General features: G+C 42.3%; 1 protein-coding gene across 1 annotated transcript in view; it reads left to right on the plus strand.

The window, feature by feature from the left end:
• Positions 1 to 201: 201 nt before the first annotated feature.
• Positions 202 to 21,604, plus strand: part of svila (supervillin a) — a 236,612-nt gene continuing 215,209 nt past the window's right edge. The window contains exon 1 of the mRNA XM_080211847.1: positions 202 to 678. Within this exon, the coding sequence (XP_080067973.1) occupies position 678 (1 nt within the window). The 5' untranslated portion in view covers positions 202 to 677. The remainder of the gene's footprint in view (positions 679 to 21,604) is intronic.

Here is a 21,604-nt window from a genome sequence, read left to right on the forward strand (position 1 = left end):
CAAACGTTATTGGCAATGAGAAAGAATAAAGCCATAGCCCAAGACTGTTGTTACAACAGCTGATCTCTTCTCTCTATTCCAAGGGCTATTTATGGCAGATTTAGATGGTATCAGAGCTCACTGTTCAGTCCATAAATGGATGGTCCTACGTGTCATTGCCACATTGCAATTGGCCCCAAGTCCTTCGAGGATAAATGAGTTCTATCTGAGGAACTGACTGCTTTAAGAGTGGTATATGATAGATAGACAGTTGGATGGAAACTAGTGTGTAACCACAGTAGCATAGTATTAGCTTCAGTATAGCTCTTCTTAAAGTATCTCTTTTTGCCGTGAAAAATCTATTGGAAATACTGAATGTCGACAAGGGATACAGTTGACTTGTCCTTGAAATAATTGGATAGGAAACGCTTGGAATCCTCCCGACTACAGATACAACTTCCACTCTTTTCTACAGCGTTAGTTCATTGCATTACTGGCATTCTAATAATAGTTGAGCAATCCTTTTAGCTTTAAATGCAACTTTGCTTTGCTTAAAGGCTTAAAAAGCTTGAAATACGTAATCTCTGAAAATTTGTTAGCTGGGATACTTTTTTATACGGAGGCAATGGATTGAATGCAATCCTAAAGTTTTAAAATTCAAACTGAACTGTTGGAAGAGGATCATTTGCTTCCATTGAAGTAAGTAGGATGTTTTTTCCACGGGAGTAATAAGGAAATTTTAACAGCTGTTTCATTGAGGATGTTACTTGATGCTGCAAAATTTTTTGTTTACCAATATGTGCATGTCTATCATTGTTGATCATGTGATAGCCTAGGGTTTGCTTTTTGTTTTCCGAAGAAAGTTTACATGATCTGAAATATAGTGGGATGCTCAGAAAAATAGCTAGCTAGATCAGTTCATTTTTTAAAAAAATTAATGCGAGTTAAATTCAAATATATTCAAATATCTTTAAATCCGTAATTGCATATTGCATGAAATAAACCATTCCAGACAAAAGCATGGATGAAAACTATTCAGATTAAATCAGAGCACATTGAAACCAACAGCGTTAGTTAAGATGAGGCACAGTGGTTAGCACTGCTTCCTCACAGCGCCAGGGACCCGGGTTCAATTCCGGACTTTGGTGATTGTGTAGAGTTTGCACGTTCTCCCTGTGTCTGCATGAGTTTCCTCCAAGTGCTCCGGTTTCCTCCCACAGTCCAAAGATGTGCGGGTTAGGTTGACTGGCCATAATAAATTGTCCGTTAGCGTCAGGGGGGTTAAAAGAGTAAATATGTGGGGTTATGGGAATGGGAGCTGGGTAAAATTGTTGCTGGTGCAGGCTCAATGGGCCAAATGGCCTCCTTCTGAACTGAAGGGATTCTGAGTATAACTTTCGATAACAGTTTACTTGCTATTTGGTGAAACTCAAGTTTTTTGAAAAAATTAAATGTATGTAGTGGGTGGTTTTGAACGTAACAATTCTGATTGTATGTTAGTAAATTAGATCTTGATGCCTTTTATGCACATTCAATGCAACAAAAATAAAGTGGATTTTTTTCAAAATTGTTTTTACGTTTTCTCCTAAAAAGAGCAGGTTGATAATTTAAAATTGAATTTGAAATTGAATCAGCACATTTTATTATTCTCAATTCAACAATTGAAATATTGCAATTAGAACTGGCATGCATTGGTTTTGGACTGCTCAGGCTAGCACAGTTATGATGGACTAAATGGCCTCATTTGTGCTGCAAACCTCTGTTTTTACTTCATGCCATTTAATCATGCAACAAGCTATACCTAGGTACATCCTTTTAGATTCTCTCCTTTCATGGACCTCCATCAAAGTTGTAGTTTTATTCATATTCAACAAAACGAAAGTGAATGTTAACTTAGACATTATTTCCACACTGCAGAAAAGCACACCACTTCTATGCTGAAATAGGAAATTGCTTTAAGTGTCTTTTTGTTATTGTTTTGTGGGACATGGGCATCGCTGGCCGGCCAGCATTTATTGCCCATCGCTAGTTGCCCAAGGGCAGCTAAGAGTCAACCACAATGCTGTGGCTTTAGAGTCACATGTAGGTCACACCAGATAAGGACGGTAGATTTCCTTCCCTGAAGGACATCAGTAAACCAGCTAGACTTTTCCGACAGCCAACAATGGTTTCATGGTCGTCAGTAGATTCTTAATTCTAGATTTTTTAAATTCAATTCAAATTCCATCTCTTGCTGTGGTGGGTTTACACCCAGATCCCCAGAACATTAGCTGTGTTTCTGGATTAATAGTCTAGCAATAATAGCACTAGGCCATCGCCTCCTTGTCTGAGAGGTCTTTAATTAAGACTTTACAAACATTAAACTTACTATTGGATCTTGGCATCAACTAGTATCTAACTCATTGGTTTCTTTCACCTTGGTCTTGTTTTAATAATTTGTTGAAAGCTGTCATCTGCACAGAACCTTATTTTCATCCTCTCCGGGCCCTCCCCCAATCCTCTCCGGGCCCTCCCCTCCAATCGCTTGACTGCTATCAGGATAAAAAAAATTGCTGCGTTTTGGAGTTGTAGTGTCCACATTGATTTTCAATTTCATGTGAGTAGCTATCAGTGTGTATACCTGGTGTCCATTCACATTCCACAGAGGTGGGCCAAACCTGTCATGGTTCATGGCTAGGATTTTCCAGTGTCGCTGAGAATGAATGAAATTTTGGCTGGAACACCATTCCTTGTTTGCAATGGGTCCCAGCACAGACAAGGCCAGAGAATCCTGCCCACTGTTTTGAATTTTTAGATGATCAGTACGCTCTGCAGTGATGAGTAATTGAATATGTTTTAATTTTCTTACCCTGAGTTGAGGGGAAAGGGAGCTTCTTATATACTGGATGCTCCTTATTAGAAAAACATATGTAATACAAGCTGATAATCCAACTTGCTTTTGCATGCCACAGCAACTGCTGGAATTTAGAACTTAGAACATAGAACATTACAGCGCAGAACAGGCCCTTCGGCCCATGATGTTGCGCCGACCAGTTAAAAAGCAATGACCCTCTAACCTAAACCAATCCCTTTCCATCCATAAACCTATCCACGGATCTCTTAAACGCCCCCAAACTAGGCGCATTTACAACTGCAGCAGGCAGGGCATTCCAATCCCTCACCACCCTCTGGGTAAAGAACCTACCCTTGACATCCGTCCTATAACTACCACCCCTTAATTTAAAGCTATGCCCCCTCATGCTAGCTTTCTCCATCCGAGGAAAAAGGCTATCACTGTCCACCCTGTCTAAACCTCTAATCATCTTATATATTTCAATAAGGTCCCCTCTTAGCCGCCTTCTTTCTAACGAGAACAACCTCAAATCCCTCAGTCTCTCCTCATAGGACCTCCCCTCCATACCAGGCAACATCCTGGTAAACCTCCTCTGCACCCTCTCCAAAGCCTCCACATCCTTCCTATAATGTGGGGACCAGAACTGCACACAATACTTCAAGTGCGGCCGCACCAGAGTTTTGTACAGTTGCAACATGACGCTGCGGCTCCTAAATTCAATCCCCCTACCAATAAACGCCAAAACACTATATGCCTTCCTAACAACCCTATCTACTTGATTCCCAACTTTCAGGGAATCTATGTACACATACACCTAGATCCCTCTTCATCCACACTATTCAGAGTCCTACCGTTAGCCCTATACTCTACACATCTGTTATTCCTGCCAAAGTGAATTACCTCACACTTTTCCGCATTAAACTCCATCCGCCACCTCTCAGCCCAGCTCTGCAACTTGTCCAAGTCTCCCTGTAAACTATGACACCCTTCCTCACTATCTACCACACCTCCGACTTTGGTGTCATCAGCAAATTTACTAATCCACCCAACTATACCCTCGTCCAGATCATTTATAAAAATTACAAACAGCAGTGGCCCCAAAACAGATCCCTGAGGCACACCACTTGTAACTGAACTCCATGACGAATACTTACCATCAACCACCACCCTCTGTCTCCTATCTGCTAGCCAATTCCTGATCCAATTACCTAAATCACCCTTTTTTTATTGAATTCAATAAAAAAAAACTGGAACTAAGGTTCTACTGATGACCATGAAGCCATTGTCAATCCTCAAAAATCCATCTGGTTCCCTAATGGCCTTTAAAGGAAGGAAATCTGCCGACCTTACTTGGTCTGGCCTCTACGTGACTCCAGAGCCACAGCTGCCCTCTGAAATGGCCTAGCAAGCCATTCAAAAACAGAAAATGCTGGAAAATCTCAGCAGGCTGTCAGCATCTGTAGGGAGAGAATGGAGCTAACATTTCAAATCTGGATCAGCTTTGTCAGGGCTGAGAGCAATGAGAATCAGCAGAGATTTATACTACAAGCCTGGGGTGGGGTGGGATGGGACAAAGGCAATGTAATTGAGGATACAAAAGGGTGAGAAGGTGCTACATGTCCATTAAAGTGGGTGGGTGGGGGGAATTCCAGTTCCCAGCCCAAACCGCCACCTCCTCACCATGGATGCCCAATCCCTCACACACCTCCATTCCCCTGCAGGATGGCCTCACAGCTTTTGCTTCTTCCTCGAACAGAGGTCTGGACAATGCCCATCCACCACCACTCTCCGTTTGGCTGAACTGGTTCTCTCACTCAACAATTTCTCCTTTAACTCATCCCGCTTCCTGCACAAAAAAAGGGTGTGACAGTGGGCACCCACATTAGTCCCAGTTATGCCTGTCTCTTTATGGGTTATATGGAGAATTCCCTGTTCCATACTCTGGCCCCTCCCACAACACCCTTATCGGTGCATTGATGACTGTTTTGGTGCTGCTTCATGTCAATTTTGCTTTCAATTTCCACCCCTCTGTCACCTTCACATGGTCCATCTCTGACACTTGCCTTCCCTTCCTTGACCTGTCTCTGTTTCTGGTGATAGATTGTCCACTAGCATCCATGACAAGCCCACCGCCTCCCACAACTACTTTGACTACAGCTCTTCACACCCCATATTCTGTCAGGACTTCATCTCATTCTTTCAGTTTCTTCCGCTCCGCTGCATCTGTTCTGATGATGCCACTTTCCAGAATAGCGTGCCGATATGTCTTCCTTCTTTCTCAACTGTAGTTTTCTACCTATTGTGGTTGGCAGGGCTCTCAACCACATCCAACCCGTCTCCCAGGCCACTGCTGTCACCACCACCACCCACAAGAACCAGGATAAGGGTCCCCCTTGTCCTCATGTTTCACTCCACCAGTCTCCGCATTGAAAAAATCATCCTGTGCCACTTCTGCCAGTTCCAGCATGATGCCACTATGTCTCCCCGTCCCCCCGGTTAGCATTCCGCAGGGACCATTCTCTCCAGGACACTGGGGTCCGTTCCTCCATCACTTCCAACACCTCACCCCCTGCCCACAGCACCTTCCCATGCAATCATAGAATGTGCAACATGTGCTTCTTTACCTTCCTCCTGCTCACCGGCCCAGGTCCTTTCAGATGAAGCAGCACTTCACATGCACCTCCTTCAATCTAGTCTATTGCATTCACTACTCCCAATGCGGTCTGCTCTACGTTGGAGAGACGTAGACTGGGTGACTGCTTTGCCGGATGCCTTTAGTTCATCTGCACGCAGGACCCAAACCGTTCTGTCATTTGCCCCTTCAACACAGCCCCCTGCTCTCTTGTCCGCATGTCCATCCTTGGCTTTTTGCAATGTTCCAACAAACCACAACGCAAACTGGAGGAAAAGCGTTGCATCTTACAATTGGACAATGGCCTTCAGCCATTGAGTGTAGCAATTTCAGAATATGATCTTTCTCGTCCACCCTCACCCCATTTCCATTTATTTTTCAATTTGTTTCATTTCATTCATCCATTTTTGATTTTTTTTTCTCACTCCCATTTTTCCACTTCTCCATTCCCACTCTCTGGCCTTGTTCCCCCCGCCCCACCTCCACTTCAGGGCAGCTATCATATTCCTCAGGTAGTCCCTTAGCAATCTATACCCCTGTTCTGCCATTCACACATCTTGATCACTGGGCACTTTTAGCACCTTTTCTCAGCCTTCTGTATCCTCATTTACATTCCCTTTCTCCTGTTCCGCCCCACTCCCCCCCTGCCCATCCTCCTTGTATAAATCTCTGCTGATTCTCTTTGCTCTCAGCTCTGAGGAAAGGTCATCTAGATTCACAATGTTGGCTCTATTATCTCCCCACAGATGCTTTTAGACCTGCTAAGATTTTCCAGCATTTTCTATTTTTTGTTTCAGATGCTGCAGTATTTTGCTTTTAGCAAGCCACTGAGTTGTACAAGGGCTACTAGGGATGGACAATAAATGTTAGTCAGCCAGCGACGCCCATGTGCCACAAATTAATAAATAAAGGTAAAAATAAGTGGAATTTTTTAATAGAAAACTTAAGTTTCTAATTGACTGCTATTCATTTGTGAACCATGTTCTGAAGCTCCTGTAAATCTAAGATTTTTTTTAAAATGTAAATGTTTACATAAATAATTAGCATGGATATATTATTGCAAGCCCCTAATAGAATAGAACTGACCTTTTTCTGCAGTGTGTCTTCTATCCTTTCACTGTTTTATTATGTTGTTAACTAGCGATGTGGATCTGATGTTGTTTAATTTCAGTCATTACATAACAGGTTTAATTGAGTTGGGCTTGGCCTTGTCTTGTTTTTGTCACATGCACATCAAAAAATTTATTTCTTTTGTACAATAATTTTCTTCCTTCAGGTGTTGCACTGTTGCCAACATTTTTCCAGAGTTTCACTTTGTAATTGTACATTAAAATGCAGGAATATAATTTGCATATATTGCCAGAAAATATAATTGATCTTTTGCAATTCTGTGACTATGCACACTTTGCAGAGCAATCCAGAACAGCTTGCTGTTTGTCTTGGACTGGGATTTTCAAGTTTTTCTGAAAAAAATCTAAATGTCTAAACTGTGCAGATAATATCTGTGCTGAACTTGTTTATCATGATGGAGTTTCCAAACACAATCTCAAGGCATTACAACTTGTGTCTGATACAATTTGCACAGTGTTCAGAAACTGAACTGAAGTTGTTCAAACTAGATGTTATATCCTACAGAGGTATTAATGTGAGATACATTACAGCAGGGGACACCCAACCAAAGAATAAGCAGTTTCAGCTTCTCTTTCTCATCTTGCCAGCACTCCCTTTTTTTTATATTCTGTAGAGATTTCTTGCGTTTAAGTGTGACCTAGGACCATGTGATTCGCATCAGCTGTACCATTAGTCTGTCCCTTGCTTAATCATTAAAACGTTGATTAGGAATATAGTTGACATATTGCATTGTGATGTTCTGTGTCATTGGTTAGGAAATATCCATGAGGCAGCTGTTAGCCAAAAATTTAGCCTTGTGTCATTCCTCAGCCATGTGGTGTTGTGTATTTAACTGAATCTCACAGCATGAAGAATTTCAAAATGTACCACCACCCTTTCGGCAGAACAGTTTTTCATTTATTTACACTCAACCATGCTGTGAACTTTAAAGATGAACTTTTGTGATTGGATAGCATTTATCAAGGCAGTTTTGCTCCTCTTTACCCTTTCATGGGAGGGGGTGGGGGAGGTAAAAACATTGGGCACGGCCATTCACAACACGCTCCCACTGCAGCAAAGTTGAAGAATTTGGTGCCCAGCCTAATCTCCGTTCACTGTAACGGGACAGGACAATCACGCTGGTGTGAACAGATGTATCATTCCGTCCACTGATTTTTTTTTTAGCGGTTCAGGGGATGTGTGCATTGCTGGCTGGGCCAACATTTATTGCCCATCACTAATTACCCTTGAACTGAGTGGTTTGCTAGGCCATACCAGAGTCAACCACATTGCTGTTGTTCTGGCAGCATCTGTGGAGAGAGAAACAGAGTTAACGTTTCGAGACCGTGTGACTCTGCTTCAGAGCTCTGAAGATTTAACTCTGTTTTCCTCTCCGAAGGTGCTGTCAGACCTGCTGAGTTTTTCCAGCACTTTTGTTCCATTCAAAAGAGAATTGGATTGCCATCTGAAAAAAGAGACTATGCAAGGTTACTGGGATAATGCAGGGGAGTGGGATTGGATGGAAAGCTCTTTCAGAGAGCAAGTGTGGTACTATGGGTGGTTGCAATTCATCTATCTCACCAAAGTAGTTACCCATGAGCAAGGACGTTGCTGCATTACACTGACATTTTAACTTGACTGTGGCCATCAGAGCTATTATCGGCAGACAATGTTTATTGATTCACATGCATGAACTTCTAGGAATCCTTTCAGAACAACTTCTGATAGTAAATCCCTAAAATCTTCTTGTCCTCCTCAACGTGCACACATCAAGGCTAATTCTGTTAAAAGGAAAGTACAGCAGATGCTGAAATCTGAAATAAAAACAGAAAATGTTGGATAAACTCAGCAAGTCTGGCAACCTCTGTAGGGAGAGAGAAACAGTGAATGTTTGGAGTCCACACAAGCCTTCTACACAGTTGAACAGGGATAGAAATGTAATGAATTATATAGTTGGTGGGGTGTGTGTGGCGAAGAATGGAAGGTGGGGTTGGAGAGATTGACAAAATGTCATGGACGAGAGACAAGTTATGCCATTATCAGCGTTTCTTCAGACCTTAATGGCACCATTAACACCCCCTTTGTCTTATCTGACATCTTTGTCAATCTCTCCTTAGCTTCAAGCTTCAACCTATCCCTGACCTTCCATTCTGCTTCATCCCCTTCCCTCCAACTATACAATTCATTACATTTCCATCCCTTTTCAGTTCTGAAGAAGAATCAAATGCACTCAAAGTAGTAACTTGGTGTTCCTCCCTACACAGATGCTGCTGCCAGACCTGTTGAGTTTTTCCAGCCTTTTCTGTTTTCATTTAAGGCCGGTTCTATTTCTGACAATTAATGTGCAAACGTTGGCTACTGAGGATAGATAGAAAGTCAAATATTGGACTTTTCTCCTCCTCCCTCCTGATTCACTTGCTGAGCATACGACCATTTCAATACCTGTTAAGTCCATCTTTCATCTCCCATGATATTGCTATGGAGCAGTTTGGAGGATGTGATGTTATATAATGTTGGGGAACACAATACATTATATGTAAGGAGAGATTTACATCTTGATAGGTCATTCCTTCTGGACAGAAAGAGACTAGTTGTCTGCTGAGAAGCTGTTCTTAGCTGTGAGAATGAAGCTTTAAATTTAGCCTATCCTTTCCTGGGCATAAGCCTTAATGCTATGTGGGTAACTCTTCAGGTCAATTCAAAGATCAAGTCTTGTGTGTTGAGAAAAGGTTTCCCAATTAGTAGGTCCTTATTAACCCTTGGTGCCTCTTCCTAAGACTAGAAGCAATCAGCCGCGAATGACGAGTTTTTTTTTGTTCAATTTTTTAAGGTGCTGCGTGTTCATTTCTAGGTCCCATATCTGTTAACTTCTCTTCAGTGAATATTTCTATTCCAATCAGATGTGCTGTCACATGCATGCTTCATTTTCAAGTGTCCGCATTGAGCTCAGATGTGTGTCCCATTTGAAGCCTTACAATGTGTAGAGACAAAGGGTTGTGAATGTAGCCTAGTCCATCATGCAAACCAGCCTCTCATCCATTGACCTCGTCTACACTTCCCACTGCCTTGGCAAAGCAGCCAGCATAAATAAGGACCCGTCACACCTCAGATATACTCCCTTCCACCTTCTTCTGTCGGGAAAGATACAAAAGTCTGAGGTCATGTAAAAACCAACTCAAGTACAGTTTCTTCCCTGCTGCCATCAGACTTTTGAATGGATCTACCGTATATTAAATTCCCTAGCTATGATTGTAACACTCCATTCTGCACCCTCTCCTTTGTACTCTATGATCAGTATGTTTTGTCTGTATAGCATGCAAGAAACAATAGTTTTCACTGTATCCCAATATATCATAGAATCATAGAATCATGGATTGAGAACTGGCTGGGCAATAGGAGACAGAGGGTAGTTGTGGAGGGGACCTTTTCGGGCAGGAGGCCAGTGACCAGTGGTGTGCCGCAGGGCTCAGTACTGGGACCTCTCCTCTTTGTAGTATATATAAATGACTTGGAAGAGAGCGTAGGTGGTGGGATCAGCAAGTTTGCAGATGACACCAAGATGGCAGGGTTGGTGGGTACTGAAGTGGAATGTCAGGTGATACAACAGGATATAGATAGGTTGGTGCATTGGGCAGATAGGTGGCAGATGGAATTTAATCCTGACAAATGCGAGGTGATGCATTTTGGAAGGAATAATGCAGAGAGGAGCTACATGATAAAAGGTAGACCGATTAGGAGTATAGAAATACAGAGGGACCTGGGAGTGCAGGTTCACAAATCCATGAAGGTTGCGACACAAGTGGAGAAGGTTGTTAGGAAGGCTTATGGAATGCTAGCCTTTATAGGTAGGGGTATAGAGTATAAAAGCTGCCGTCTAATGCTTCTGTTGTATAGAACGTTGGTTAGACCGCATTTGGAGTACTGCGTCCAGTTCTGGTCACCTTACTACTGGAAGGATGTGGAGGCTCTGGAGAGGGTTCAGAGGAGGTTTACCAGGATGTTGCCTGGCATGGAGGGGCTGGGGTACGAGGAAAGGTTGGAGAAACTGGGACTTTTCTCCTTGGAAAGACAGAGGTTGAGGGGGGACATGATAGAAGTATATAAGATACTGAAGGGAATAGATAGAGTTAATAGTGAGAGACTGCTCCCTAGACTGGGTACAAATACGAGAGGTCATGATTTAAGGGTGAGGGGGGAGAGGTATAAGTTGGATGTGAGAGGAAGGTTCTTTATGCAGAGAGTTGTGGGGGTATGGAACGCGCTACCGAGGAGGGTGGTGGAGGCAGGAACGTTGGACTCGTTTAAGGTTCAGTTAGACAGACACGAGTGAAACGAGGATGGACGGTTATAGTAGGGGGTATTAAATAAGGTCAGAATCTCGTGAGGCACCGGAAATGCAGACTTGTAAGTTAACGTTTTTGTCTTTTTATTCCACAGGTGGAGGTCCACCTCGTTGTCAAACGAGGGGCATGCACACGGTGGGTCGTGCATGGGCTGCTCTTGGAGGTTCCGGGAGTGGCCTAGTACTTCGTGTCGGTGTGTGTGCTTGATCCTGGACCGGTAGACGGGCGCCGCAACAGCTCGGTGACTAGCACTGCTAGCTGTGCAGATACATGGATTTGGGCCTGTGTCTGTGGGAGTTTGTGCATTCTCCCTGTGGTTGCGTGGGTTTCCTCCGGGCGCTCCGGTTTCCTCCCACACCCCAAAGATGTGCTCTTAGGCTGATTGGTTTACTAAATTGACACTATTCTCCCCTGAATCTGGCTAAGTTAGGGGTTCCATTCGTAGACACGCAGGGTAGAATAGGTGTAGGGTGATGCGGCGGCACGGGCTCGTTGGGCCGAAGGGCCTGTTTCCCGTGCTGGGTTGTTCTTTGTAACCCTGTAGTGCAGAAAGAGGCCCTTCGGCCCATCGAGTCTGCACCGAACACAATCCCACCCAGGCCCTACCCCCATATTCCTACATATTATATCCACTAATCCCTCTCACCTACGCATCCCTGGACACTTGGGGGCAATTTCTTAGCATGGCCAATCAACCTAACCCGCACATCTTTGGACTGTGACATGGATATACGACAACAATAAATCAAATCAAAATGTTAAACATGGTTGAGAAAAAATGATTATGAACATTAATTGGCTTTAGTTGGTATGAAAGAAAAAGATGAAAAGCGAAAGACCTGGGTTCGTAAGTAGAATTCCAACATGCCTAAGGTCAGTAGATGCAAATCCTCTATGGAAATGATTTTTATTTTGCATTGCAATCAAGAACCGTAAGTCTCACAACCTCAGCACTCTGGGTGAAAGGTTATTGTGATGGTCAGTATTTATGCTCCCTCCTTCCCATACAAAATCTATAATGTGCTGTATTAAAAACTTGCATCTTTCGTTTAATGAATACTGATGTTAAAATGGATTATAGTATTTCTGGTGTGAAATGCTGTATGGCCACAACTTAATTTAGTGACCGAAGTTTTGGGTACGATCCTTTGACTTGCCTTCGTGATCAGGAATGGTGTTGATCTCCTGTATAGTTACATGGGACCTGAATGTGGATGAACCAAACAAGATCACCCAAGTGAATCGTTCCTACTCAACAAGATTGACCTGGTAGGCCTCCCATGAGATTGGTTACACCTTGGTTTTTAAATGAAGAATTTTGATTGCTGCAAGCAATTTGGCAGTACTATTTTTACTCATTATGCCATGAAGAAAAATGTGGGGCAGAAATTAATACCCTTGCCCCATGGTGAGTTTGGTGACAGCGGAGGTATTTTACTGGGCCCCCCCGCCACCTTCATGCCTCTGCCCTGATTAGGTCCATGGTGAGAAGGCTTGTGGATGTCTTTCTTCCTCTACTGTCACGTGAGAACATAAGAACATAAGAAATAGGAGCAGGAGTAGGCCATCTAGCCCTTCGAGCCTGCCCCGCCATTCAATAAGATCATGGCTGATCTGTCGTGGCTCAGTTCCACTTTCCTGCCCTCTCCCCATAACCCTTAATCCCCTCGCTTATCAAAAACCCATCAACCCACGTCTTAAAAATATTTAGCGAGGCAGCCTCCACCACTTCAACGGGCAGAGAATTCCAGAGATTCACCACCCTTTGAGTGAAGAAGTTCCTCCTCAACTCTGTTTTAAACCCCCCCCCCCCCCCCCTTTTATCTTGAGGTTGTGCCCCCTAGTCCTACTGTCCTTTCTGAGCGGGAAGAGTCTCTCCACCTCTATCCTATCCATCCCATTCATCATCTTATACGTCTCAATGAGATCTCCCCTCATTCTTCTAAACTCTAACGAGTACAAGCCTAGTTTATTCAGCTTCTCCTCATAGCTCAACCCCCTCAACTCCGGAATCAGCCTAGTAAACCTCCTCTGCACTCCCTCCAAGGCCAAAATATCCTTGCGTAAGTGCGGCGACCAAAACTGCACACAGTACTCCAGCTGCGGCCTCACCAATGCCCTATACAGCTGCAGCAAGACCTCCCTACTTTTATATTCAATCCGCCTCGCTATGAAGGCCTGCATCCCATTAGCCTTCCTGACCACCTGCTGCACCTGCAGGCTGGGTTTTTGCGACTCATGCACGAGGACCCCGAGGTCCCTCTGCACCGTTGCATGCTGCAGTTTTAAGTGGGCAATCACTGGCACTTCAGAACCCCATTCCAGTGCCAGGTAAGGGAATTGCCTTGCAGGAAGCCTGAAAAGCAAAAACCAATGGGATTACTTGCAGGCTTCTTATGGGACTCCTTTGTTCAATGGCACTCCCTGCTGCCAATACCCCTCCCTGCCACTCACTAGTCTGTGACTGCATCTCCTCCCACCCCACCCTACCCCACCCAATAATCACCTGTGGCCTTGGTCCTTTGGCAATCCTAGGGGTTGAATTGGTGCATTGCTGGCAGCAGCCACTCCTTCCCTGCAGTTGTTGCTGAGCAATGAAGAAGGGTCCCACTGCCTGGTTAATTCAGCAGGACTTCCTCAAAACAGGTGACCTAGGTCTTTCACAAGCTCTCCAGCCAGACCCCCTGCCACATACATTAAATATTATCCATAGTTCCCCTTAAAATAATCTGGATAGTCCCAATACCTGCCATATGTACTTCATAGTCACAAGTACAGAGATAATATGAAAGTTCCTGGTTTATAACTAACTGCACCACAAGGCCAAAGATTGTAAACTGGCCCAGTTTCAGAGTTCAGATGACCTGGTTTAGCAGAATGTAGCCTAGATAATGAATTGACTTATTGTCACATGTATTAGTATATAGTGAAAAGTATTGTTTCTTGCATGCTATACAGACAAAGCATACCGATCATAGGGAAGGAAGAGAGTGCAGAATGTAATGTTATAGTCATAGCTAGGGTATGGCGAAAAATCAACTTAGTGTGAGGTAGGTCCATTCAAAAGTCTGATGGCAGCAGGGAAAAAGCTATTCTTGAGTCAGTTGGTACATGACCTCAGAATTTTGTATCTTTTTCCCAACAGAAGAAGATGGAAGAGAGTACGTCTGGAGTGCGTGGGGTCCTTAATTATGCTAGCTGCTTTTCTGAGGCAGCAGGAAGTGTAGACAGAGTCAATGGATGGGAGGCTGGTTTGCAAGATGGAGTGGGCTACATTCACGATCTTTTGTAGTTTCTTGCTTTGTATTGTATTGTATTGTGTTGTAATGTTCTGTGCTATTGCTGCTGAGGTTGTAATCTGTTGAGGTACTGTTGTAATGTTAATGGGCTAAATGCTGCAGTTAAGAACATAAGAAATAGGAGCAGGAGTAGGCCATCTAGCCCCCCAAGCCTGCCCCGTCATTCAATAAGATCATGGCTGATCTGAAGTGGATCAGTTCCACTTTCCAGCTTTCTCCCCAAAACCCTTAATTCTCTTGTCTGTCAAAAACCTATCCACCCATGACTTAAATATATTTAGCGAGGTAGCCTCCACCACTTCAATGGGCAGAGAATTCCAGAGATTCACCACCCTTTGAGTGAAGAAGTTCCTCGTCAACTCCGTTCTAAACTGCCCCCCGCTTATCTTGAGGCTGTTACCAAACTCTTGTCTCATCTCTAAATGATTGTGAATCTAATGATGATACTAATCCTACTACATTTATGAACAAACTTAAACATAATTGAGGTTATTTTGTTTCACTGGCACTTATGAGTCTTTTTGCAGTCTAAATGAGGTTCAGTTCAACAGTTGAGACATTTCGTTGTCCACAGCTCATCAAAATAAGCTTTGCCTTGGGAAGATATTCATTTTTTCAGGTGGATATTAACAGTTTTTTTAAATATTCAGATACTTTTAGAAGATGTTAACATCTAGTATGCTCTGATGTCGAGCAATAGAATCCACTTGAGACTCTTCACAGGCTGTCATAACTTGGAAACAAATTAGCTTCTTACTCTATTTTTTAGTTAATGGAAAATTTGTGGTTGTCTTTACTTTATTCATGTGGTGAAATACAAAACAAAGACCAGATTTAAGTCTGGTGTAAACCTGTGAGGTTATGAATGTTACAGAAGTAACATTTAATGAAACTGGAGGCAGTTTTCCTACCATGTGTCCTTGTTCAATTGGTTTGGGCCTTGACTGTGCTGTAGGGCTATCTGTCAATAGAGAGCATCATAGAAGAGGGTAGATCAAACCTTACTTATTCAATTCTGGTGTGAATCATGATTATGTTCCTGTTCCTGTTCCTGTTGCGCCCAATATGAGGGAGTTAGGGTCATTTCCAATACCATGCGGAGCCTGAGTCTAGTACTTTCCTCATCTGAACTACTATAACAGTAGTTCTAAGCCACTTGTTATTTGGGAGACTTTGTCCACACCAGCTGCAGCATTTGTCTACATAAAGTCATTGCATTTCAAATGTATTAAATACAAATTGCTTCAGAATATTTGTTAGCAAATTAATAAGTCATTTTATAAATCCATGTCATCCATCGTAATTATTTTGATCTGGAAGTCAACACACTTCAGCTTTAAATGGCAATTTAGGTTGCTTATTAGAAATCTGAGAATTTTTTTTTAATGGGGCTGAATTTTAATACTTGTCATAGTTCAATATGAACCTCTTTTTCAAATAGGTAGAGACATTCGATCTCCAAGGATGGAATTGGGCAAAGTTGCAAGAATATGAACTAAAACAAAATTTGGCACTAAAAATGTATTTTAATTCTGTTGCTCTACAAGATCATTGGCATTGCACCTGAGTGATGATGAAAGTATAATCTGTCATTGAGACAGCTGGGCAGCTCTAAAAGTAGAGTATCAGGCTCCCATGCTAAGAACCGGGTTTTGCTTTTAACCCTTCTAGCAATGCTTAGCTCAATTCTTTTATATTTTACTCGGTTCTATTTAGTTCTTGGACAAACCTCTAGGTGGGATTTTCCATGCCTCATCCAGCATTTTTCGTGGCAGTGGAGATGGTGCAAATGAAAGAGATTAGGATAAGGCAGTTAAGGGATATTGACTGAATTCTGCTTTGCCAAAGCCTGTCCCTTGAATGATTACTGCTGAGGCAAAAAGCTATTTGATTTGTAACTGTTTAAAGGGTAAAACATGAGTTATCACCCTTGATAAAAGTGCAGAATGACAGATTGCCCTTGAATCTTTTTTCCCTCTAGCTCACTAATCTTTGGTAAAATTCTCATTAATCCAATAGTGAGTGGCAGCAAAGTCTGTAGTCTGGTCTCCTCGAAGGATCTTAGTGATTAGAGTCCATGGTTGCTACTATCAGGTTCACTGAGAATTTTGGAGAGAGCCCTCTGCCTGTTAAAAAGTGTCTATGGCATTTAAAACTATTTTACAAAATTATTTTGCTCTCACTCATATGCTTCTGGTATGGTTCATTGTGTAATGACTAGATACAGCCTAACCTTAGGGGTTTTGTGGTCAGACATGGTGCAAGGTGGAGATTGGACCTCATACCTCTGGTGGTGAACCTGAGAGATCTGACCTTTTTCAAGATACTTGTTGCTGTTTTCAAAACCACCACCTTAAAAAAAAATCAAAACTCTCTAACCTGGCATTCAGCCCCATCCTCTTTCTCTGCATGAGGCTTTTCCTTTTTGCTTGCCAACTGTTGTATTTTCCATAATGCTGCAGAATGGTTTGAAATATTGTTCTGCCATTGTGCATAATGGAAATGGTTAAAAATGAGTTCCACTGTCCTTCATCCACAGGTAACAAGTGCATGAGAATTAACTAGTGGAATATAATAAACTAGATTTTCAGAAGGTATTCGAAGGTTTATTTTAAAAGACTAGTGCTCCGAATTGATTCTTAATTAATTGGTGAGTTTGAAAAACACACTTTTCAATGTAGAAAGAAGGTGTTAGAAAATAATTAGTTTGATTGGCATCTGTTGTGAGTCTTTGTTCATAAGATTCCTAGCTGAAATGGAAAAATTATGCTATTGTAATTTATAATGTAAAAGTTGATGCATCAAATGTGCATCAGGAAATGGTATGCAAAAGAGATTTGGTCCAATTTAGCAGATGGGCTAAGGAAAAGCAAACATTGAGCTATTTTGAGTAAATGTTGCTCAATGCTGGGCTTGATCACAGCTATTTCGTTATAAATGACAAACCATTACTTTAACTTTTCAATTAATTTTCAAAATATTTTGATTTGTTTACTTTCCAAAGGGTATAACACATTATTAATGTGAAGGGAGAGAAATTCATGAATGCTGTTTAAGCATTTAGATATTAACCATCTCTTGTGTTCTGTCTTATACTCTTCTACCAATTAAATCCATTTTCTAGCTATCCCTCTCATTGCTATTTGCAGGGGTTGTTGTGTAAAATAGTTGCCTCGTTCTCCTTATCTCTTTCCTTTCTCACTCTCTTCACTTCCTCAAGTTCTGTATAATGTAGCGTTGAGGACGTCTGTTCAACTACTGGCAGCTGCATGATAGCTATTATACATTTACTTTTTGGAGTCACCAAATAAAGCTACATTGAAAATAGATGCAATTGTTCAGCTGCCAGCTATTGCCCTTGAGGGAAAGGTATTTAGCAGGGACTTGCTAGGGAGTATGCTGATTTAAAATGACTTTGTGAAACCATATGGTGAGATATGTTTGATGAGAATTTATGTCTGATGAAACTTTGGCAGGAAATGGAATATAACCGTGATAGATCCAAACAGGTGCCATTCCCACATTGTTGGTGTATATGAATGGTGTGCAATTCAGTACCAAAGATTATTAAACCTTTTCAAAGCCTAGGTTTGACAGAGCAGTTTGATTGAATTATTGCCTTAAACTCAAAAGCATTCATGCTTCATTGTGGAAAGTATTTGCTTTACAGTTGCATGGCAAGTACATTCAAGGTGACATTGGTGAATTGTATGACGAAGATGATAGTGACTTAAACATATTGCAGCAATATCCACATTCTTTCAAAATTTAATAACAAGGAAGGAAAACATACAAACACAAGAGTTCACACGAGTGGTTGTACGTATTGATCCAGTGGCACCTGCTTTGTTTGGTTTGCGAACCACATATATAAGCAGTTATAGATTTATAAGCAATAAAATGGAAGCACACTTTCATACATATTAATTAAAAACAGCCTTTGTGATTATGCTTGTAGTTTTGGAAACTGATTTAATTGGTTATTTTCAGCCTCCTGTCTGCAGTGGCATGGCTGGTGAGGGGGTACTCAGTGTCAAAGTTGGAATGTGCTCACTACTTTGTTGTGGTACCTTGTGTGGGCTACAACATTTCACGAGTGAGCTAACAGTTCAGCACTAAATTGTATATTTTTGATATACTAATATTACAATGCACTTGTGTAGTATAAGGTAAGAATAGTCCAAGGAATATAAACTTGCACAAGGTTGTTGGCACAGCGCTGACCCAACTTTGGCTAAACACGTCAGCCTGGTGTGATGAGAGGGATTCTTGCTTGCATAAATCATTTGTTAGCTTTGGGCTCAGTCGTAATTTAAACCTCGTAACCCATCTGGTTACCTTTATCACCCATCCCAAGTGGTGATCTTGAATCATTTTAGTCCATGTTGTATTATAAACAAGTGCTTTTCTGAGCCACTTCAAACAGCAATTAAGACTTAACCATATTGATGTGAAACTTAAGTTTCCAACTCAGAAGGTTTCATCTTCTGACGTTTTTGCTCTGTGATCATGTGACATCAGGCTACAAGATGTCGGCCCATGCAATGACATCATGTGACATCTGTAAATATTGTTTTATTTCCCTGTCTCTGCTTAGATTATGGCTTGGATTCCAGTTTCCTTTAAAGGTGATCACTTTGAACTGATTTTACACTAGTTGGCATCTGAACCGAAACTGAAGATTGTACAAACGACTCTATTTCAGGAGATGTCTCATAGGATGCAGTCAGATCAGCATCAGCATTTCTTAAAGCACGTTTAAAACATTCTCCACCTTGCTCTCATGCTGATATTCCTGTCCTTGGACTCTTGCACTATTCCACTGAGGCTCAATGTAGGCTTCAGGAATAGCACTTCACCTTTCACTTAGGCTTCTGGATTCAATATTGCGTTCAACAATTTCGAACTGTAAACTCTGTTCCCCTTTTAGGTTCTTTTCCTTTGCTTATTTTGTTTTTTTTCTCTCTGTTATCAGCGTGTTTGGCTGACGTTTCCTCATGGATGTCCAGTTTTGAGCTATGAGATCTGTTCTGAGTCTATTTTGTGGTAGTACCATAGAATACAACAAAAGTGTTTTCACAGTGAGAAAATGTAACTTGTTCTCCAAAAGGACTATACAATGATCACTCCAACCATGGACAGAGGCATATGTGACAAATAGATGGGTGAGGAAAAGGCTATGCAGTTTTTCCCATCTGGGTTCTTTCAATACCCGGTCTGTCAATATATCCATTGGTTCAGCCAGTGTGAGCAAGACCAGAAAATTCTGGCCTAGGTTTTTTATTCCCACAGCTGTCATGGTGCAACTTGAACTCTCATCTCTGGAGCATTAGTCCATTCTCAGGATTAGTGGTCCAGTAACATTACCACTATGCTACGTTTCCTAATTCACCTGTTCTCCTGTTTGGCAGTCTTAACACCCCCACCCCACATTTTGTTGCCTTTCACCGGTCACAAATGTGTAGTTATGGGTGTTTATAGAAAAAAAAGCTAACCTTCATTTCACATTAACACAAGAAGCCTTAAAGGTAGCTGCAAAATGTCACCTGACCTCTTTCAACCGCAATGTTGTTAAGCTGTAGAAAGCTTCAAGTGGATTGCAGATAGACAAATACAAGTATGTGAAGACATTTGAGTTCAATCTGTATTTCTGCAAGAGTAACCAGAAACTCAAATTTGCTTCCTGGAGGTCTGAATAGCTCTTTCATATCTCCTCAAAACTTGAGAGAATGGGAGCTTTTGTGGGACTAACTCAATACCTAACATGAAGCATGATTCAATAATTTGTGATACTGGGCAGTTTTCAGTTTTGGAAATGTATAAAGTCTGATTGAGAACAGCCAGTTTGCATGCAGAACTCCAGAAAGTATCATAGAATCATAGAACCATACAGCGCAGAAGAGGCCGTTCAGCCCATCAAGTCCGCACCAACACATTAGAACTCCCACCTAATCCCAAAGGCCAGCACTTGGCTCATGGTTCTGAATGTTATGATATACCATGTGTTCATCCAGATACTTTTAAAGGATGTAAGGCAACCCACCTCTACCACTCTCCCCGGCAGTGCATTCCATAGCATCACCACTGTTTGGGTAGAAAAGTTCTTCCTCACACCCCACCTAAATCTCCTGCCCTTCACCTTAAACCTATGTCCCCTCATGACTGACCCTTCAACTAAGGGGAACAGCTGCTCCTTATCTGCTTTGTCCATGTCTCTCATAATCTTGTACACCTCGATCAGATAGCCCCTCAGTCTTCTGTGCTCCAACAAAAACAATACAAGCTTACCCAACCTGTCTTCCACTTAAATGTTCCATCCCAAGCAGCATCTTAGTGAATCTCCTCTGCACCCCTCCAATCAAATCACATCTTTTCTATAACGTGGCGACCAGAGCTGCCCACAGTACTCTAGCTGTGGCCTCACCAAAGTTATATACAACTCCAGAATGACTTCCCTGGTTTTGTAACTTAGGTCCCGATTGATAAAGGCTAGTGTCCCATATGCCTTTTTCACCACCCTACTAACATGACCTTCCACTTTCAAAGGTCTGTGAACAAACACGCCAAGGTCCCTTCGTTCCACAGAACTTCCGAGTATCCCACTATTCATTGAGTTTTCATGGTTAAATTCCATCTGCCACTTATCTACCCATTTGACCATTCCGTCTACATCTTGTAGCCCAAGACACTCGGCCTCACTGTTAACCGCCTGTCCAATCTTTGTGTCATCTGCAAACGTACTAATCCCCACCCCACCCCCCCCCGCCCAAACACAGTCATCAATGTCATTTATCTAAATGACGAATAATAGGGGGCTTAACACAGATCTTTGTGTAATGCCACTGGACACTGGCTTCCAGTTACTAAAGCAGCCTTCTGTCATCACCCACTGTCTCCTACAACTGAGCCAATTCTGAATCTACCTTATCAAATTACTCTGTATCCCACATGAATTTATTTTCTTTACATGTCTCCCATGTGGGATCTTGTCAATGGCTTTGCTGAAATCCATATAAACTACATCGACTGCACTACCCTCATCTGCGCACCTGGTCACCTCCTCAGAAAAATTCTGTCAAATTTGTTAGGCATGACTTCCCTTTAACAAAGCCATGCTGACTATCCTTGATCAAGCTTTGCTTCTCCAAGTGGAGATGGATGCTGTCCTTCAGAAGTTTCTCTAATAGTTTCCCTACCACCGATGTGAGACTCACTGGTCTGTAATTCCCTGGTTTATTGCTACAATCCTTCTTAAATAGTGAAACCACATTAGCTGCTCTCCAGTCGCCTGGCACCTCCCCCATGCCCAGAGAGGAATTTAAAATTTGAGTCTGAGCCCCTGTACTCTCCTCCCTTGCCTCCCACAGCAGTCTAGGGCACAATTCCTCTGGACCTGGAGATTTATCAA

Source organism: Carcharhinus amblyrhynchos, chromosome 2 (assembly GCF_965287045.1).
Source record: "Carcharhinus amblyrhynchos chromosome 2, sCarAmb.v2.hapA, whole genome shotgun sequence".
Taxonomy (NCBI): domain Eukaryota; kingdom Metazoa; phylum Chordata; class Chondrichthyes; order Carcharhiniformes; family Carcharhinidae; genus Carcharhinus; species Carcharhinus amblyrhynchos.